General features: G+C 36.5%; 1 protein-coding gene across 2 annotated transcripts; it reads left to right on the forward strand.

Moving 5' to 3' along the window:
• The first annotated feature begins 440 nt into the window (after window positions 1-440).
• On the forward strand, window positions 441-4,958 carry LOC104899392 (hypothetical protein). 2 transcript variants are annotated; one of them, XM_048648504.1, is made up of 4 exons: window positions 441-657; window positions 982-1,116; window positions 4,116-4,303; window positions 4,615-4,958. In XM_048648504.1, the coding sequence occupies exons 1-4, from the start codon at window positions 599-601 to the stop codon at window positions 4,740-4,742; spliced, it is 510 nt and encodes a 169-aa protein (XP_048504461.1). In that variant the 5' UTR covers window positions 441-598; the 3' UTR covers window positions 4,743-4,958. The 2 variants fall into 2 exon arrangements, with proteins under 2 accessions (XP_048504461.1, XP_010684870.1); XM_010686568.4 differs by having other exon boundaries at window positions 449-657; window positions 4,555-4,958.
• Window positions 4,959-14,180: the final 9,222 nt, after the last annotated feature.

The following is a 14,180-nucleotide window of genomic DNA, read 5'->3' on the forward strand; positions in this document are numbered from 1 at the left end:
GTGTTGCAAAATTATACTATTTGTTAAATAATGCAACACAAAAAAAAGTGTTGCAACCATATTGTTGCAATAGCCCAGTTATGTAGTAGTGGTAATAAAATAATTAATCTTTATTCTATATGTGAAGAGGGGTAGGACACCAAAATATGAAAATTCCTAATTTGCCCTCAATAAGTTAACTCCTTAATATAACAAATAAAAAAAACTCCAAAAACCACAATGTAATTTAAAAATATAACCACCAATAAAATCCACAATTAAGAGGGAAAAGTAACTGTAACTAAATACGGCAGAATTAATTTATAATCTTTAGGAAAACTTTGTAAATACTTTTTATAAGTCATCGCAATTAATTTAATTTTGATAAGGATTTCGCACGCATAGCGTGTATATAAGACTAGTGACCATAAACTATAAGGCAACCATTGATTATAGTATCAGTATCCGACGCTCCGACCCATTTGTATAGGCGTTGGGGGCGACTGGCGAGGCAGCCTCCCTAGTCAGTAGTCCCTACCGAAGCGTAAAACCCCTCATTTTGTTTTTGTATAGGGTTTTACGCTCGGGAAAAAGAATAAGACAAAGAACAAAATCAGCCATGTTTAGGAGAAATTTACCCTCTCTTTTTCGGATCTCATCATCATCTCAGGTTTCCAGGTATAATTTCTTGTCAAATTTCTTCCTTTCTTTTCCATCGGATATAAATTTAGTTTTTACTCATTTCCTTGTTCTTCTTGGGATACATAGTATGATTGCTTGAGTTGATTTTTAGATGTCAATAAACTGAAATTATCTTCAATAATGAATACCCATTTTGCTAAATATGCTTTTGGGTCTAAATTAATGTGCTTTCTTCCTGCTCTTCACTGTAATTGACTTTTTTTTTTCTGGGTTCTTAATTCTTTTGCTGTTGCATTTTTTAAACTTTCCAATATCTGATGTTTGATATGTATGTTTATTATTGTGATTGGATTGCTGCAGTGCTTCAAAGCCAGTTAATGAAGAAAAGAGCAAATCATTTGGCCGAAAGGCCGTGTCTACTGCTCTGCTTTGTCTCACAGGCGGTGTAGCTTTGAGTGCCATTGATGATCTTGCTATCTACCAAGGGTGTAGCAGGTATGTTACAGCTCATCGTTCGTGGCGAAGTTCATGTTTTTGGAATAAAGTGAAAAAATGAATAATATTTGCTATTGCATTCTATAAAGAAATGAATCTTTTATATCATTAATTGTAAATCTGTTCATGGAAGAGCCATCTGAGTGGCTAGTAGTTTGTTGTATTATTCAATATGTATTACTTCATCTTGTCTTATGTGCTTGCTCTGTTCCTGATCATAATGAACATAATTCCAGGTAGCGTAGTGCGCTTAACTAATTTTAGTTGAAGATTCAGCAGGCATATGCTTGCCTTACTGTATTCTTGTCAATGCTTAATTGTTTCTACTATTTTACGATAGGTTATTATTACTTGTCTCTATTTGCCAACAACTTTATCATAGAGAAATGACAAACAAGTGATGAGTATTGAGATAAAGAGAGATGAGTAATCTTTGCACATGTGAATTGCGAAGAGGAGAGATATAGAGAGAAACCACTTACCAGAAGAGAAGAAGGAATCTGAAGTCTTTGTCACAACAAACCCAAAAAGGAAGTACAGAAGGTATTGGCAATTGGAGGGAGTATCATGATTCTACCTCTTCTATTGACAGACAATACATAGGTTCTAGATTAGATGGCTAATAACAAAATGAAGTTGATGTGTTATGAAGTAGAGGGTAGATTTTTATCATGCTCTTTGTAACTTGAGGACTGCTGATGGGATAAAATGCAAGAAAATTCTGTAGAAAGGTTGTTGAAGCAGATGAGTGGGCATTAATCAGTAATGATTTTCGTAATGCTACTGAAATTTGTTAGTGGAAACAACCACTACTGCAAAACTATGTAGTTGTTTTGCACACATGTGTTTTCTGGGTCACCAAACTAATTGGGTGAAATGTGAGGTGTGTTGCAGCATGATATTAATAGGTTTTTGAAGGTTACTGATTATGGGAATATTATTAATCAAAGATATCAGCTATTAGTTACTCCCAAAAACACATTGCAGTAACTATTACTGCTATTATCATCCTCTGAGAGCTGATAAAATGGTTATGTTATACTCTTCATCAATACCATTATGGCATTATGAACCGTTTTGTAGGCAAGTAATAAATGGTGGTAATGGTAGTTAATTTACAGGTATTTTGTGAAGGCAGTCTCATGTAAATGTCGATGGCAATGTTTGTTCATCACCAAATACCTCTTTTTCTTCATCAACATCTATTACCACTTTTGCGCTGTAATGAAAAATTGATGAAGAGAAAGACATGTCTAAGGATGATGTTCCATTACCATGGACAATGGCATATTTGTTTACAGATTTTTACCATTATCATGGACAATGGCATATTTGTTTACAGATTTTTACCATTACCATCATTTATTGCTAACTAGTCAACAGGCTTTAGAATAAGTTATATCTCTTGAGAAAAAAATGTGGGAGGAGATTTTAATGAGAAGCTCGTGAGTAAAAGTGTCTCTATTCTTGCAAAGGTGTCTCTGTTCTAGCAAAGGTGTCTTATACATGGGAATAGTCAAGTTAGAAAGAGTGACCATTGCTATGGGAACCAAGCATACCCAGTCTCTCTATGCATGAGAGATCCATTCTGATCCAACTATGGAATTGCAACTTATGACCTTTATGGCAGGACATTTCACATTTCTACATTTCAAGGAAAAGAAGAGAATTTTGAGGCGTACCAGTTTCCATTTCCTAGAGTGTTTGCTGCAGGAAAGTTTGTGCCCATATCTCTTCCTTGAGAAAACTAAGGCACACCAAAGTAAGAGGGAGAAGGTGGGTGGCAGTCAGAATGAAGTTAATATGACAGATTGATTTATAAGGTGCAAGTGATGTGAATCAAGGGACCAAGTAGAAGTTTTCTTAGGATTGCTAGCCAGTAGGGGATGATAAGGCAAGGTTTAAACTTTAAAATTTGAGGATGTGATGGCTGTTGGGGTACCAATAAATGTGGATGGTTTCTAGTTTTGTGGCCTTAATACAGTATGAGAAGCTGAAAAACCTTTACAAGCAGTTGTGGCCCTATGTAGTTACTTATGGACAAGGTTATCATTTCAACTCAGTCCCTAGAACTATGAAGAAATAAATTGCGAAAAGGCTGATGAATTGCTAGTTGTAATTGGAGCCTTCAACTTTATAAGCGGAGACACCAGAAAAGGATTCTGTAAATTGGCTCTTATTATTTCATTTCCTGGGCTAGGCCCCCTCCCTGCCTTTTCTTGGGTTGAGAAGAAGGGGGGAGGGGTTAGTATGAGCTGCATTTGGGTTATTGAAATGTATCCAGAAAGTATTGGTTCATATCCCTTTATCTCAATATAATGGTCCTAATGTGTCATATCCAGTAAGATTTAGGATTTGATGTGATTTTACCACAATATTATTCTTTAATAATAATAATTGTGTCATCCTCTAGGGTTCCTTGTCATGGTGGATTTTCCTTGATGTACTTGCTGGCTGGTTATTTGAGTATTTTCTCCCAAGTTTTACGTGGTGGAACCTTTCACCTTCTTGTAGCCAAATATTAATCGGGTAAAGCTGTAATAGTATACTTTGTTAGTTACCCAAGAAATGAAGTCCAAAATATTAAAAGTGTATTTATAGAACTCTGCTATTTTAAGAAAGTATGTCATCCCTTTGAAACATCTTTTAGTACTTCCCCTGTATCACACTAACATTAACATAGAGGAATGGCATTGGTGGGGGGGGGGGGAGATAAGGTGTTCAAGGTACTGTCAAAGTGAGGGAGTGTGTGTATTTAGTATTGATGATTGCTGAAAGACCATCAGTCCTTCGAAGATCAGGTAAGACTTGAGAGTAACCCTGTTAGCTCATTATGCTCATCTGTCATAAATATTAATTGGTCATACGGATTTTTTATTTTTATGATATAGATTAATTGCATAGCAGCAATTTGCGAAGTATTGATACGAGTACAAATATCTTGAACTGGTATTTTAAATTGTTTGATAATCTTCTCATCGTCCACCCCTTTGTTTCAGAAAGGCGATGGAGAAGGCCAGCAAGAATCAGCAAGTCATTAATGCAATAGGTGAACCAGTAATGAAAGGCCCTTGGTATAGTGCTTCTCTTTCTGTAGCTCACAAGAGGGGTTCTGCGTCATGCACATTTCCTGTTTCCGGACCTCAAGGCAATGGTGTCTTGCGCTTGAAGGCGGTTCGCAACGGAGGTCAGCAGGACTATTACCTTTTCCTTTTTCTTGTTTCCAATTCTTGGCGGAAGATTTGTGAAAATCTAGATATTCATCTGACTGTAACCTTTGAGCAATTTACCGTGATAGGCTCTGCCAATTTCTAAATATCTGTGTGGAGTAGTTACGGGTTGTGAGCTGTCAAAGTGTCAATCATCAATCGGTGCATAGTAGTATATTCCTTCTTTCTTCCCACTTTGATGACATTTTCTGCTGCTGCTTTTAAACAGATGATTCCTGGTTATCATTCTTCCGTCCTCGTGACTTCGACATCTTACTTTTGGATGCAGTCCTCTATGTTCCAGGAAATGAAGAAGCGCAGAAAACCGTTAAGATTAGCATCTCTGATGACGTCCCTTCTCCTGCATGTCAAACATGCCCTACGCCTCCGGGGACTGGAAGTCCAGGTAAGCAATGACGGCTTGGTGCATAGTTGTAGCTTGTAGGAGAATTTAATAAAAAGTTCATATATTCTTTTATACATATATGAGATGTTGTCATCATTTTCCTGGAGAGCATGCAATTTTGAGCATACACAGGAACCTGTATAAATTTTCTTGGTCTAATTATGTATTAATCTGAGGCCTACATGTTCTTTCTCTAGTAGACTATGGTGAAAGAATTTTCTGGTTTACCAGGGGCTACTATCATAATATGTCAATGATGCCTGGTTCTTTATTTCCCCTTCACCAAAATAAAGGGAAAAGCTTTGTCATTTTTCCACACATTCATTTTTCAACTATGCTATTGCTTCCCAATGAAACAAAACTCTTGCTATCCCAAATTTGAAGGTTAAATTTGGCCATTCGTTCCACAAAACTCCCTAGTATTTCAAAATTATAGGCTCCATATATTTTGGTGGAGATGGCGTGGGTTGGCGGAGTGAGTTGGTGGGTGTGGTGGAAGAAGGTGAGAAGAGACAGTGAAGAATGAGAAGAGACAGAACTCGTGGAGGGGTTAGTATAGGAACCTTTATGATTTTGTTAGGGTGACCCTTAGAAGGAAGAAGGGATGAGTCAAAGCTTACTTTTGTGGGTAACTATAGACTTGTTACGTAAAAGTAGTTTGGTATTGAGTATCTCAAGTATTAATGTATTATAGTATATAGATCAACACAATGTCGATCGTCGATGCTATCTCAGAAACAAGGTTGGCCTAATTGGTTGGGGTTCCTCTTTCCAATACTACGACAGGGATGTGCTTCTTGCCTCTTACAAAATGAGGTTTCCAAATCCCCCCCCCCCCTCCCACTTGCAACTTGTAAAGGATCTTCATCTAGACGTAGTCGCTTTCTAGCAACAACAAAAATAGATCATTACAATAAATGCTCTTATTTTATTTGTTTTAAAGTATCCTTCTATTTATATTTGTTACAGAAATTGTCAATAAAATGGTTAAGATTAGTATTCAAAAATGTCAAGTTTACTATACTACTCCCGATATTAGAATGAAGGGCGTGGCCAAGACGGATTTTAATTTGATTTTTGATTTTTGATTTTTGATTTATTAGTATTTGTATTGTGTTATATTGTCTACATATCAATGTGTATGTACTTTATTTCTTTCATAATCATCATGTATCTATATTTTTTTTACATTGAACATTGTTGTTAATGTATCTCAAAATGTGTATAAAAATTATTTTAAACAAACTTGCCACCAATCTTACCTTACTAGAGTTCTTTTTCTATTTTTGATAATTTTATCAAGGTTGAAAACAATTAATAATGACTAACTCTAATTTTGATCCTTAAAAGAAACTCTAACTTTGGAAAGTTTGTGCTATAATATGAAAATGGAGTAGTGACTAGGGGTGTTAACGAGTTAAATTGAGATCAAACCTTGCAGGCTTGACTCAGCTAGAAAATGGGTAAATCTCGACCCGGCTTGAGCTCGAAAATCTCCGTTTAACTTGATCTCGAGAAATTTGTATATGAGCTTGGCTCAGCTCGATGCTTAACGATCACCAAATACAAGATCGACTTGTGCTTGAGCCACTTTATATACCTTGAGTTAGTTTAAATCGATTTTCTCTTTGCTCTAATACCAAATGATGCATATTGATATAAGTACTTAAGAGCATTAGATAGAGAGAATAAGAATCGTTTTACAAGAACAAAAGTAAACAAGTTGGTTTGTGTTAACCATAAACAACCACCATTTTGCAACTCAAAGTACCATAACTCAAGGCTAAAATAAGATGAAATACCTTGTTTTACAACCTACTTTACTTGCTTAGCTCTCACCTTAATGAATGTCAAGCAAACAACTAAGATTTGATAAACAAAACTAAACTCGGTTTTATATAGAAATGACACATAATTTCACGAAGAGATAACTATCTGATTTTTCGTTAAACAATGCTTAAATATTGCAATGTAGCCGGTAACTATTTATACGACATGTCAAAAATTCACGGTAAACAAAGACCTATAAATATGTTTAAAATAAGCCCATAGTTTAGTAAACTGCTGAGATTCGGTTTTCCAAGACCTTTCTCCATCTTTCTGTATATAACTCATGGTTGATTGCATAAAAACCCACGAAACTAATGGAAAAGTTTCCTACACTTAAGTCTTCCCATCCATGGGCCACACCCCCAAAAATAAGGAGTAATGGTTGGTGCCCACTCATTCTTTTTGCAGCTTTATTCACGTTTTTTAGCCCTTTTGTTGAATTTCCAACTTTCTTCAAGCTAAGGAAAGCTTTTAAGTGGTTCTTTGGCAGACTGCGACATCATGCTTGGTAAGCTACTTGCTTAAGCAGTTAGGTGACTAAGTACCTTACAAAAACGAGAAAAAAAACTTAGTAAAAACGTTATGTTCGTTACAACAAAAGTAGGCTAAGTAGCTAAATTTGTTTAACTAACACCCTAGGATCCTTAGTGCTAATTGAACTTTTAAAGCATGGTTCTTATCATTTACAAGAAGATTAACATTTAAACTAATGGAATTAGATGCTCTTGCATCATTTTTCCAATATTGGAAAAAATCTTCTTGTAAATCAAAATCGTCATCCAGGTATGGGGCTAGATCATCAACGTTGAATGTTGTTGAAATGTTACCCATTTCAATAGGTAACTCTAGCTTTTAAGCATTGTTGTTGATTTTCTCCAACACCTTGGAAGGTCCATCACTCCTTGGTATGAGCTTGTTCTTCCTCCTTAATAGAAACTGTTCCTTCCTTAGGTGTATTCAAACCCAGTCTCCAGGCTTGTAAAGCACTTCTTTTTGGTTCTTATTTGCTCTAAGTTTGTATGCTTCGCTCACCTTCTCAATTCTTGCCTTGATTTGTTCAGGTAGATTCTTCATTAAATTGGCCTTTAATTTAGCTTTCTTCCTATTATGCACATCAATAGGGAATGAAAGTAAATCAATAGGACTTAAGGGGTTGATCCTATAATTTTACCTTGAATGCAAAATGCCTTGTAGCATAGTTGGAGATCGATTGTAAGCAAACTAAGCATGAGCAATCTTTATGTACCAATCTCTTTGTGACTTGTTCACCAACGTCCTCAACAAGGTTATTAAGGTCCTGTTAGTCACTTCTGTTTGGCTATTAGTTTGAGGATGAACCTTAGTACTAAAAAGAAGTTTAGTACTTAGCATCTTCCACAAAGTCTTTCAAAAGTAGCGTAAAAACTTCAGGTCCTTGTGACCTTGTTTGAAACAACGAACCTAGGAACATCATGAAGACAAATAATATTTTTAAAGAATAAATTAGCAACATGAATAACATCATCAGTTTTATTACAAGGAATAAATTGAGCCATTTGGGAGAATCTATCCACGACCACCATGATTGTATCCTCGCCTCTTTGAGTTCTAGGCAAAGCTACCATGAAGTCCATATTCACATCTTCTCATGGTTGACTAAGGACATGTAGAGGCGTATAGAGACCTTGGTGAAAGGTGCTCTTAGCCTTTTAACATTTAGAACAACGAGTAAGAACTCCATGAACATCTCTAGCTAGCTTTGGCCAATAAAGTGCTCTTGGAGCACATCTATTAATTGATGCCAAAGTAACTACCTAGGCGTCCTCCGTGCACTTCACGTATCAATAGCTCCCTTAGAAAACACTTTGGAATGCACATCTTTGTCTCATCATCACTCCCGAAGGGCTGTAACACAGCTCTTATAGCGCTGATTCCAAAGGTGCAAAACCCAACAGGCCTATCAGAATATCGTCCCATTAGTATGGTGGGATGCATTTACAAGATCAGCTCAAAATTATTGGCACGAAGACTGCAAAAGGTGATGGATCATCTAGTTGGAAACGTCCAGTCTTCATTTATAAAAGGACGTCAAATTCTTGATGGGGCACTCATCACAAGCGAGTTAATAGAGACTTGCAAAGCAAAAAAATAAAAGCTGCCATTCTTAAACTCGACTTTCACAAAGCGTTCGACTGTGTCTCATGGGAATTCTTGAATTGGGTTCTTACTCAGATGGGGTTTCCTCTTCAATGGAGGAAATGGATCAGTGCTTGTGTATCCACTGCCTCGACCTCCATTCTCATTAATGGCTCCCCTTCAAAGCCATTCAAACTCCAACAAAGCCTCAGACAAGGTGACCCTCTCTCACCTTTTCTTTTTAATCTTGTAATTGAATCCCTGAATCAGGTGATGTGCAAAGCGATTTCACTGAATATGTGGAACGGAATCGTTATCGGAAAGGCGGGGCTAAAAATCTCCCATCTACAATATGCTGACGATACCATTATTTTCTGTAATCAAGATCTGGATTCACTCAAAAATATCAGAAAAGTTCTTATTCTTTTCCAATTAGCCTCTGGGCTACAAGTGAATTTCCATAAATCTTCGCTATTTTGCTTGAATGAACCGCAAAATTGGTTGCAACAGGCGGCTCGAGTCCTTCTTTGTAAACCAGGCTCTCTCCCTTTCACCTACCTAGGTTTGCCTATTGGTGGGATTTCTTCAAGAATTAAATTATGGGAACCAATCATAGCAAAAATGGTGAAGAAATTGGCGTCATGGAAGGGAAGCTTGCTATCCATTGGGGGACGCCTCACCTTGATCAAAGCCTCCTTTTCAAGCCTCCCACTGTACTATATGTCTATATACCCCATCCCAAAGGGGGTAATCGAAAAGATAGTATCAATTCAAAGAAATTTCTTCTGGAGTGGCTCCTTGGAAAAGAAAAATCTTCCTCCAGCTGCATGGTCTGATATCCAGAAATCAAAAGAAGAAGGTGGCTTAGGCGTGGGAAACCTTCGTCACCAAAACCTGGCACTTTTATTCAAATGGCTCTGGAGATTTAGTTCTGAGCCAGATTCCTTATGGAGGCTTGTAATCGCTGATAAATATGGATACGAGCCTTTTTTCTCACCAGCGGATGTCTCAATCCCAAGGAGAGGTGGACCTTGGAAAGCCTTATGTACTGCCCTTGTGAAGGATAAAAATGCCTATGGCCTGATTTCTTCATGTATCAGGAAAAGAATTGGAGATGGGGAAAACACGCAATTTTGGCATGACATTTGGGTAGGTGAAATTGCTCTTAAAAATCTATGCCCACGTCTCTTTCGACTAAGCACCACTCCAAATGGGCCTGTTTCATCCTTTGGCTTCTGGCAAGGCCATAATTGGGAATGGACTCTCTCATGGACAAGAATCCTTCGTCCAATGGACTTGTGTGAATGGAATAATTTGGTTTCAATCTTGAATCGAGTAACCTTTGACCCATTTAACCCAGATTCATTTGTCTGGACCCCATCAAAGAATGAGGATTTCTCGGTCAAATCCTTCAAGACGAAAATGTCTCTTGCCTCACCAAATCCTCATCTCTCTCCTCTCAGAACTCTATGGAAAAAACTGGTGCCTCACAGAGTTGAAATTTTCACTTGGCTCGCAGTCCTTGGTAAACTAAACACGAGAGTCAAATTGGTCAAACTCCAAATAATCCCCGAGTCCGAAATCAGTTGTGTATTATGTGGTGAGTCTCCAGAATGCTCAAATCATATCTTTTTACATTGTTCCTTCTCCTGTGAAATTTGGCAATGGTGGTTAAAAATATGGGAAGTAGCATGGGTATTCCCATCAGATTTCCGCAATGCATTCATCCAGTGGAAATCTCCATTGTCTAACTCCTTCTTCAAGAGAGTTTGGGCGGCAATTTTTTTCATAATCCTGTGGTCTCTCTGGAAAGAAAGAAACTCCCGTATCTTCCATCAGATGTCAATGACTACCAAGCAAATTGAAGACCTAATTCTACTTAGAATTGGATGGTGGATAAAAGGCTAGAACCTAGACTTCCCCTATTCCCCTGACGAAATTGTTCGGGCTCCTCAATGTCTTCGTTGGTCTAGTCTGGTCCCTGGCACTATGACTGCCATCCCAGATCCATCTGCTTCTTTGTGGGTTCCTCCACCATCTCACTGCATTAAATGGAATGTGGATGCTTCATTGCACCCAATTCTAATCAGAACATCAATAGGTGGAGTTCTCGGGGACTCGGAAGGGAAATTCCTGTGTATATTCTCATCACCTATACCTCATATGGAGATTAACATGGCTGAAGTCTTTGCAATTCATAAAGCATTGAAGATAGTTCAAGGTAGCCCAGGGTTGCAAGGGAGGAAAATAATCATTGAATCTGACTCAAAAAATGCTGTTGGTTGGTGCTGTGCTCGGTCTGGTAGGCCGTGGAATATCCAGTTCATTCTCAATTTTATCCGCAACATTTCATCATATGGGCTTCAAGTTGAAATCTGCCACAAAGGGAGAGCTTCCAACAGTGTAGCAGACGGACTTGCAAAAATGGGTCTATCAAGAAAAGACGATTTCATCGCATGGCTGTAAATGAAAGTGATGCTCTCAATCTGATATTGTTCGAGCATGTTTTGTAGTTGATGGTATTCTTTCAGATAGCTAGATTCCTAATAGTTAGTTTACTATATTCTACTTTGCACTTTGAGAAATTAAATGTGAGAATGTAAAAGTGGATGTGGAACGCTGGTAACTGATGTATTTGTCTCAAGGGTGGAGATCCCTCCTCTAAATTGGGTGTACAATGTACTATAAAAGTTTCCCTTTCTGAAGGGAATACCTGGTTTATTGGTAGAGGGTTCTCTATCCTTTTTTCTAAAATTAATGAAAAAACTTGAATTATCAAAAAAAAAATGTATGTAGTAAAATAATAGTTAATGGCCTGAATTTTACAATAGTTAAGGGTCTCCAACAAGTTAGAGATGGTCATGCTAGAAAGCGATATTATTTTCTATTGAATATCAAATAGGAATACATTTTAGGAGATCATTCATTACGAGTATCAACATTATAAGCAATAGAAAATATTTTAAAATAAAAAATATAATAAAAGTTAAAAAATGGAGAAAATGTTATTATTTATTTTGAAGAGGAGCAGAAGAGGAATGAGGGAATGACCGAATGAGGGAGCGTTGAGCGTATCTTGATGTAATAATGGGGTTTCTGAAGCAAGAAGATCTAGGCTTCAGGTTTGCTGAATCACCTTGTGACCTTGTCCCCCTTTGTCCACTACACTCAACGGCCAGCTGTTGCCTTTGCCTTGCCTTTTTCTCTTCCCTTTAACCTGGCCCGCCCTCTATCTTTCTTTTCTTTTTGTGTAAATTTGTTTTAAAGACTCATCATTATTGTACTCTAATTTCCACTAACCATCAATGGGTTTTTGTTTTTATATCCATCCATTCCAACATTAAAGTAAGTATATATCCCAATGCCTATTTTTTTATTAGTTATAATATTTTGACTTCTACCTTATATTTTTTAGAAAGACCTTTACATATTTGTTTCTCCTCTTTTTCTCCTTTTTTCACCATATTTAATGCTAAAAGAGTCAAAAAGTACACTAAAAAATAATGAAAATGACATCTCCTAAATTCTTGTGTAAACACAAATGTAGCAAATAAAAAAAAGCGGAGGGAGTAATTAATTACATTTAAGAGAAAACATATTGAATGATATTTTGTTAAAGATTTTGATGCTCAAAGTATGTCATTGGCAAGAATGAAAGTCAAATTGTTGCAACTAAAAAAATAGGAGAAGTATTGACCCTTATCTTAGATTGTAGAATAGGAGTTTGTTTGGTTAACTTTCAAATGCATGGGAAATTAGAATTCTTATGAATTAAATATATGTGTTATTGTTCGTTTGGCAAAAAACTTACTAAGAAGTTCTATTTCCTACAAAATGGAGGAAATAACTTACCTAGGTCTCCATAATTAAGTGAAAATTCTCTTGAAAAATAGAATTTTCTATGTTTAACCAAACAAAAAACTTCCTAGGAAATAAAACAAAAAACTTCCTAGAATTTTCAAAAGGGTGTTTGGTAAAACAGATTTTTAGAGAGCATATTGGAATAAAAACTCTCGAAATGAAAAAGCTCTTAATACGAGCTTTTACTTTAGAGGATTAGGTAAAAATATATTTAATGACTTTTTTGTCTTTAATAGTAATACTACACATATGTGTTAAAATGTCTATAAATATCATTTCCCATAAACAAATGATAATAAGTTTTTATCAATCAGTTAATTGTTACCAAATACATTTATAAAAATCAGCAGTCAAATCTATTGCACAAAAAGTTAAAACTCTAACAACAAACTTTAACCTCTAACAACCTTTGTCAAATAGGGTCCACCACATCAAGTATCTTGCCGCACACTACAAGGTCAAATGCTTTTGGAATTAGTTTGGTTGAATTGAACTAAACTGAACTATTTAAATCAAATTCAATTGAACTAAACTAAAAACTGAAAAGATAAGTCTAAAAAAATAGGGTCTTAATTAGACCTGGGCATGGGTCGGGTCGGACCTATTCACGGGTTCGGCCCTGCAGATGGAGAAATGATGGGTCAGGCCGTGTCGGGCCTGAAATTTCCATATTTTGTCCAGTGTCCGGCCCAAGCCCACGAGCTGGGCTCGTGCCTCCTGCGGGCCTGACCCGTATTTTATGTTGTTTTTCTGGTTTTTTAACAGTTTTAAGCTAAAAAACTAAGGAAAGGGACATTTAACCCGCACGCCGTCTCACGGGCCATCTAGGCAGGCTCGTGCCAATGTGTGCCTGATATAAAATTTCTTGACCGTGACAGGCCCACGGCCCACGTAGGGGACAACGGGTCGGGCCCAAACCATGTCGAGTTGGACCCGAACCATGCCAGGCGGGCCCGGTCTGCGTGCTGGCCTGGCACATGCCCACCTCTAGTCTTAATTGTTTACACAAATAACTAATACATTTAGATATTCAAACTAGCTAATGTGATTAGCTATCACCTATCATCTATTAGTTATACTCTAATTGTCAAGCCATATGGCTATTTGACTAGTTTATTAGATAGATGATACATATACATTTGGTGTATGTGGGCCACACATATAGTAGATGTATGTGTTGCTACTAAAATGTATACCGCCTTTTATATGTGTTGCTACTAAAATGTATATTATTGCTAAAAAAATTACAAACTTACAATCATTTGAACCTGTTTTGTTATTCAACGATATTTGAATTTACATAATACATAGACGGTTGAAATACTATATTTCGAATTGAATTTTATTACATGGTAGGGATGAAAATATAACATTATTTTTCTACAAACAAATTAAATAATTGAAAACGACAGGAAATTTTTGTAGAAATCAATAGTAGAAAAATGGTGAAGATGAATAAGATGAAGTTAATATATGAATAATCTGAAGAAAAAATTACAATTCTTTTTTTTAGTTTTAAACAAAGAATTCATACAAATCTAAACAAAGAAAATTTCATAAAACAAGTTTGTAATATTTTTAGTAACAATATATATTTTAGTAGTAATACATATACCCAGTATATGTGTGGTCCACATATACTC

This window comes from Beta vulgaris, chromosome 7 (genome assembly GCF_026745355.1).
Source record: "Beta vulgaris subsp. vulgaris cultivar EL10 chromosome 7, EL10.2, whole genome shotgun sequence".
Classification (NCBI taxonomy): domain Eukaryota; kingdom Viridiplantae; phylum Streptophyta; class Magnoliopsida; order Caryophyllales; family Amaranthaceae; genus Beta; species Beta vulgaris.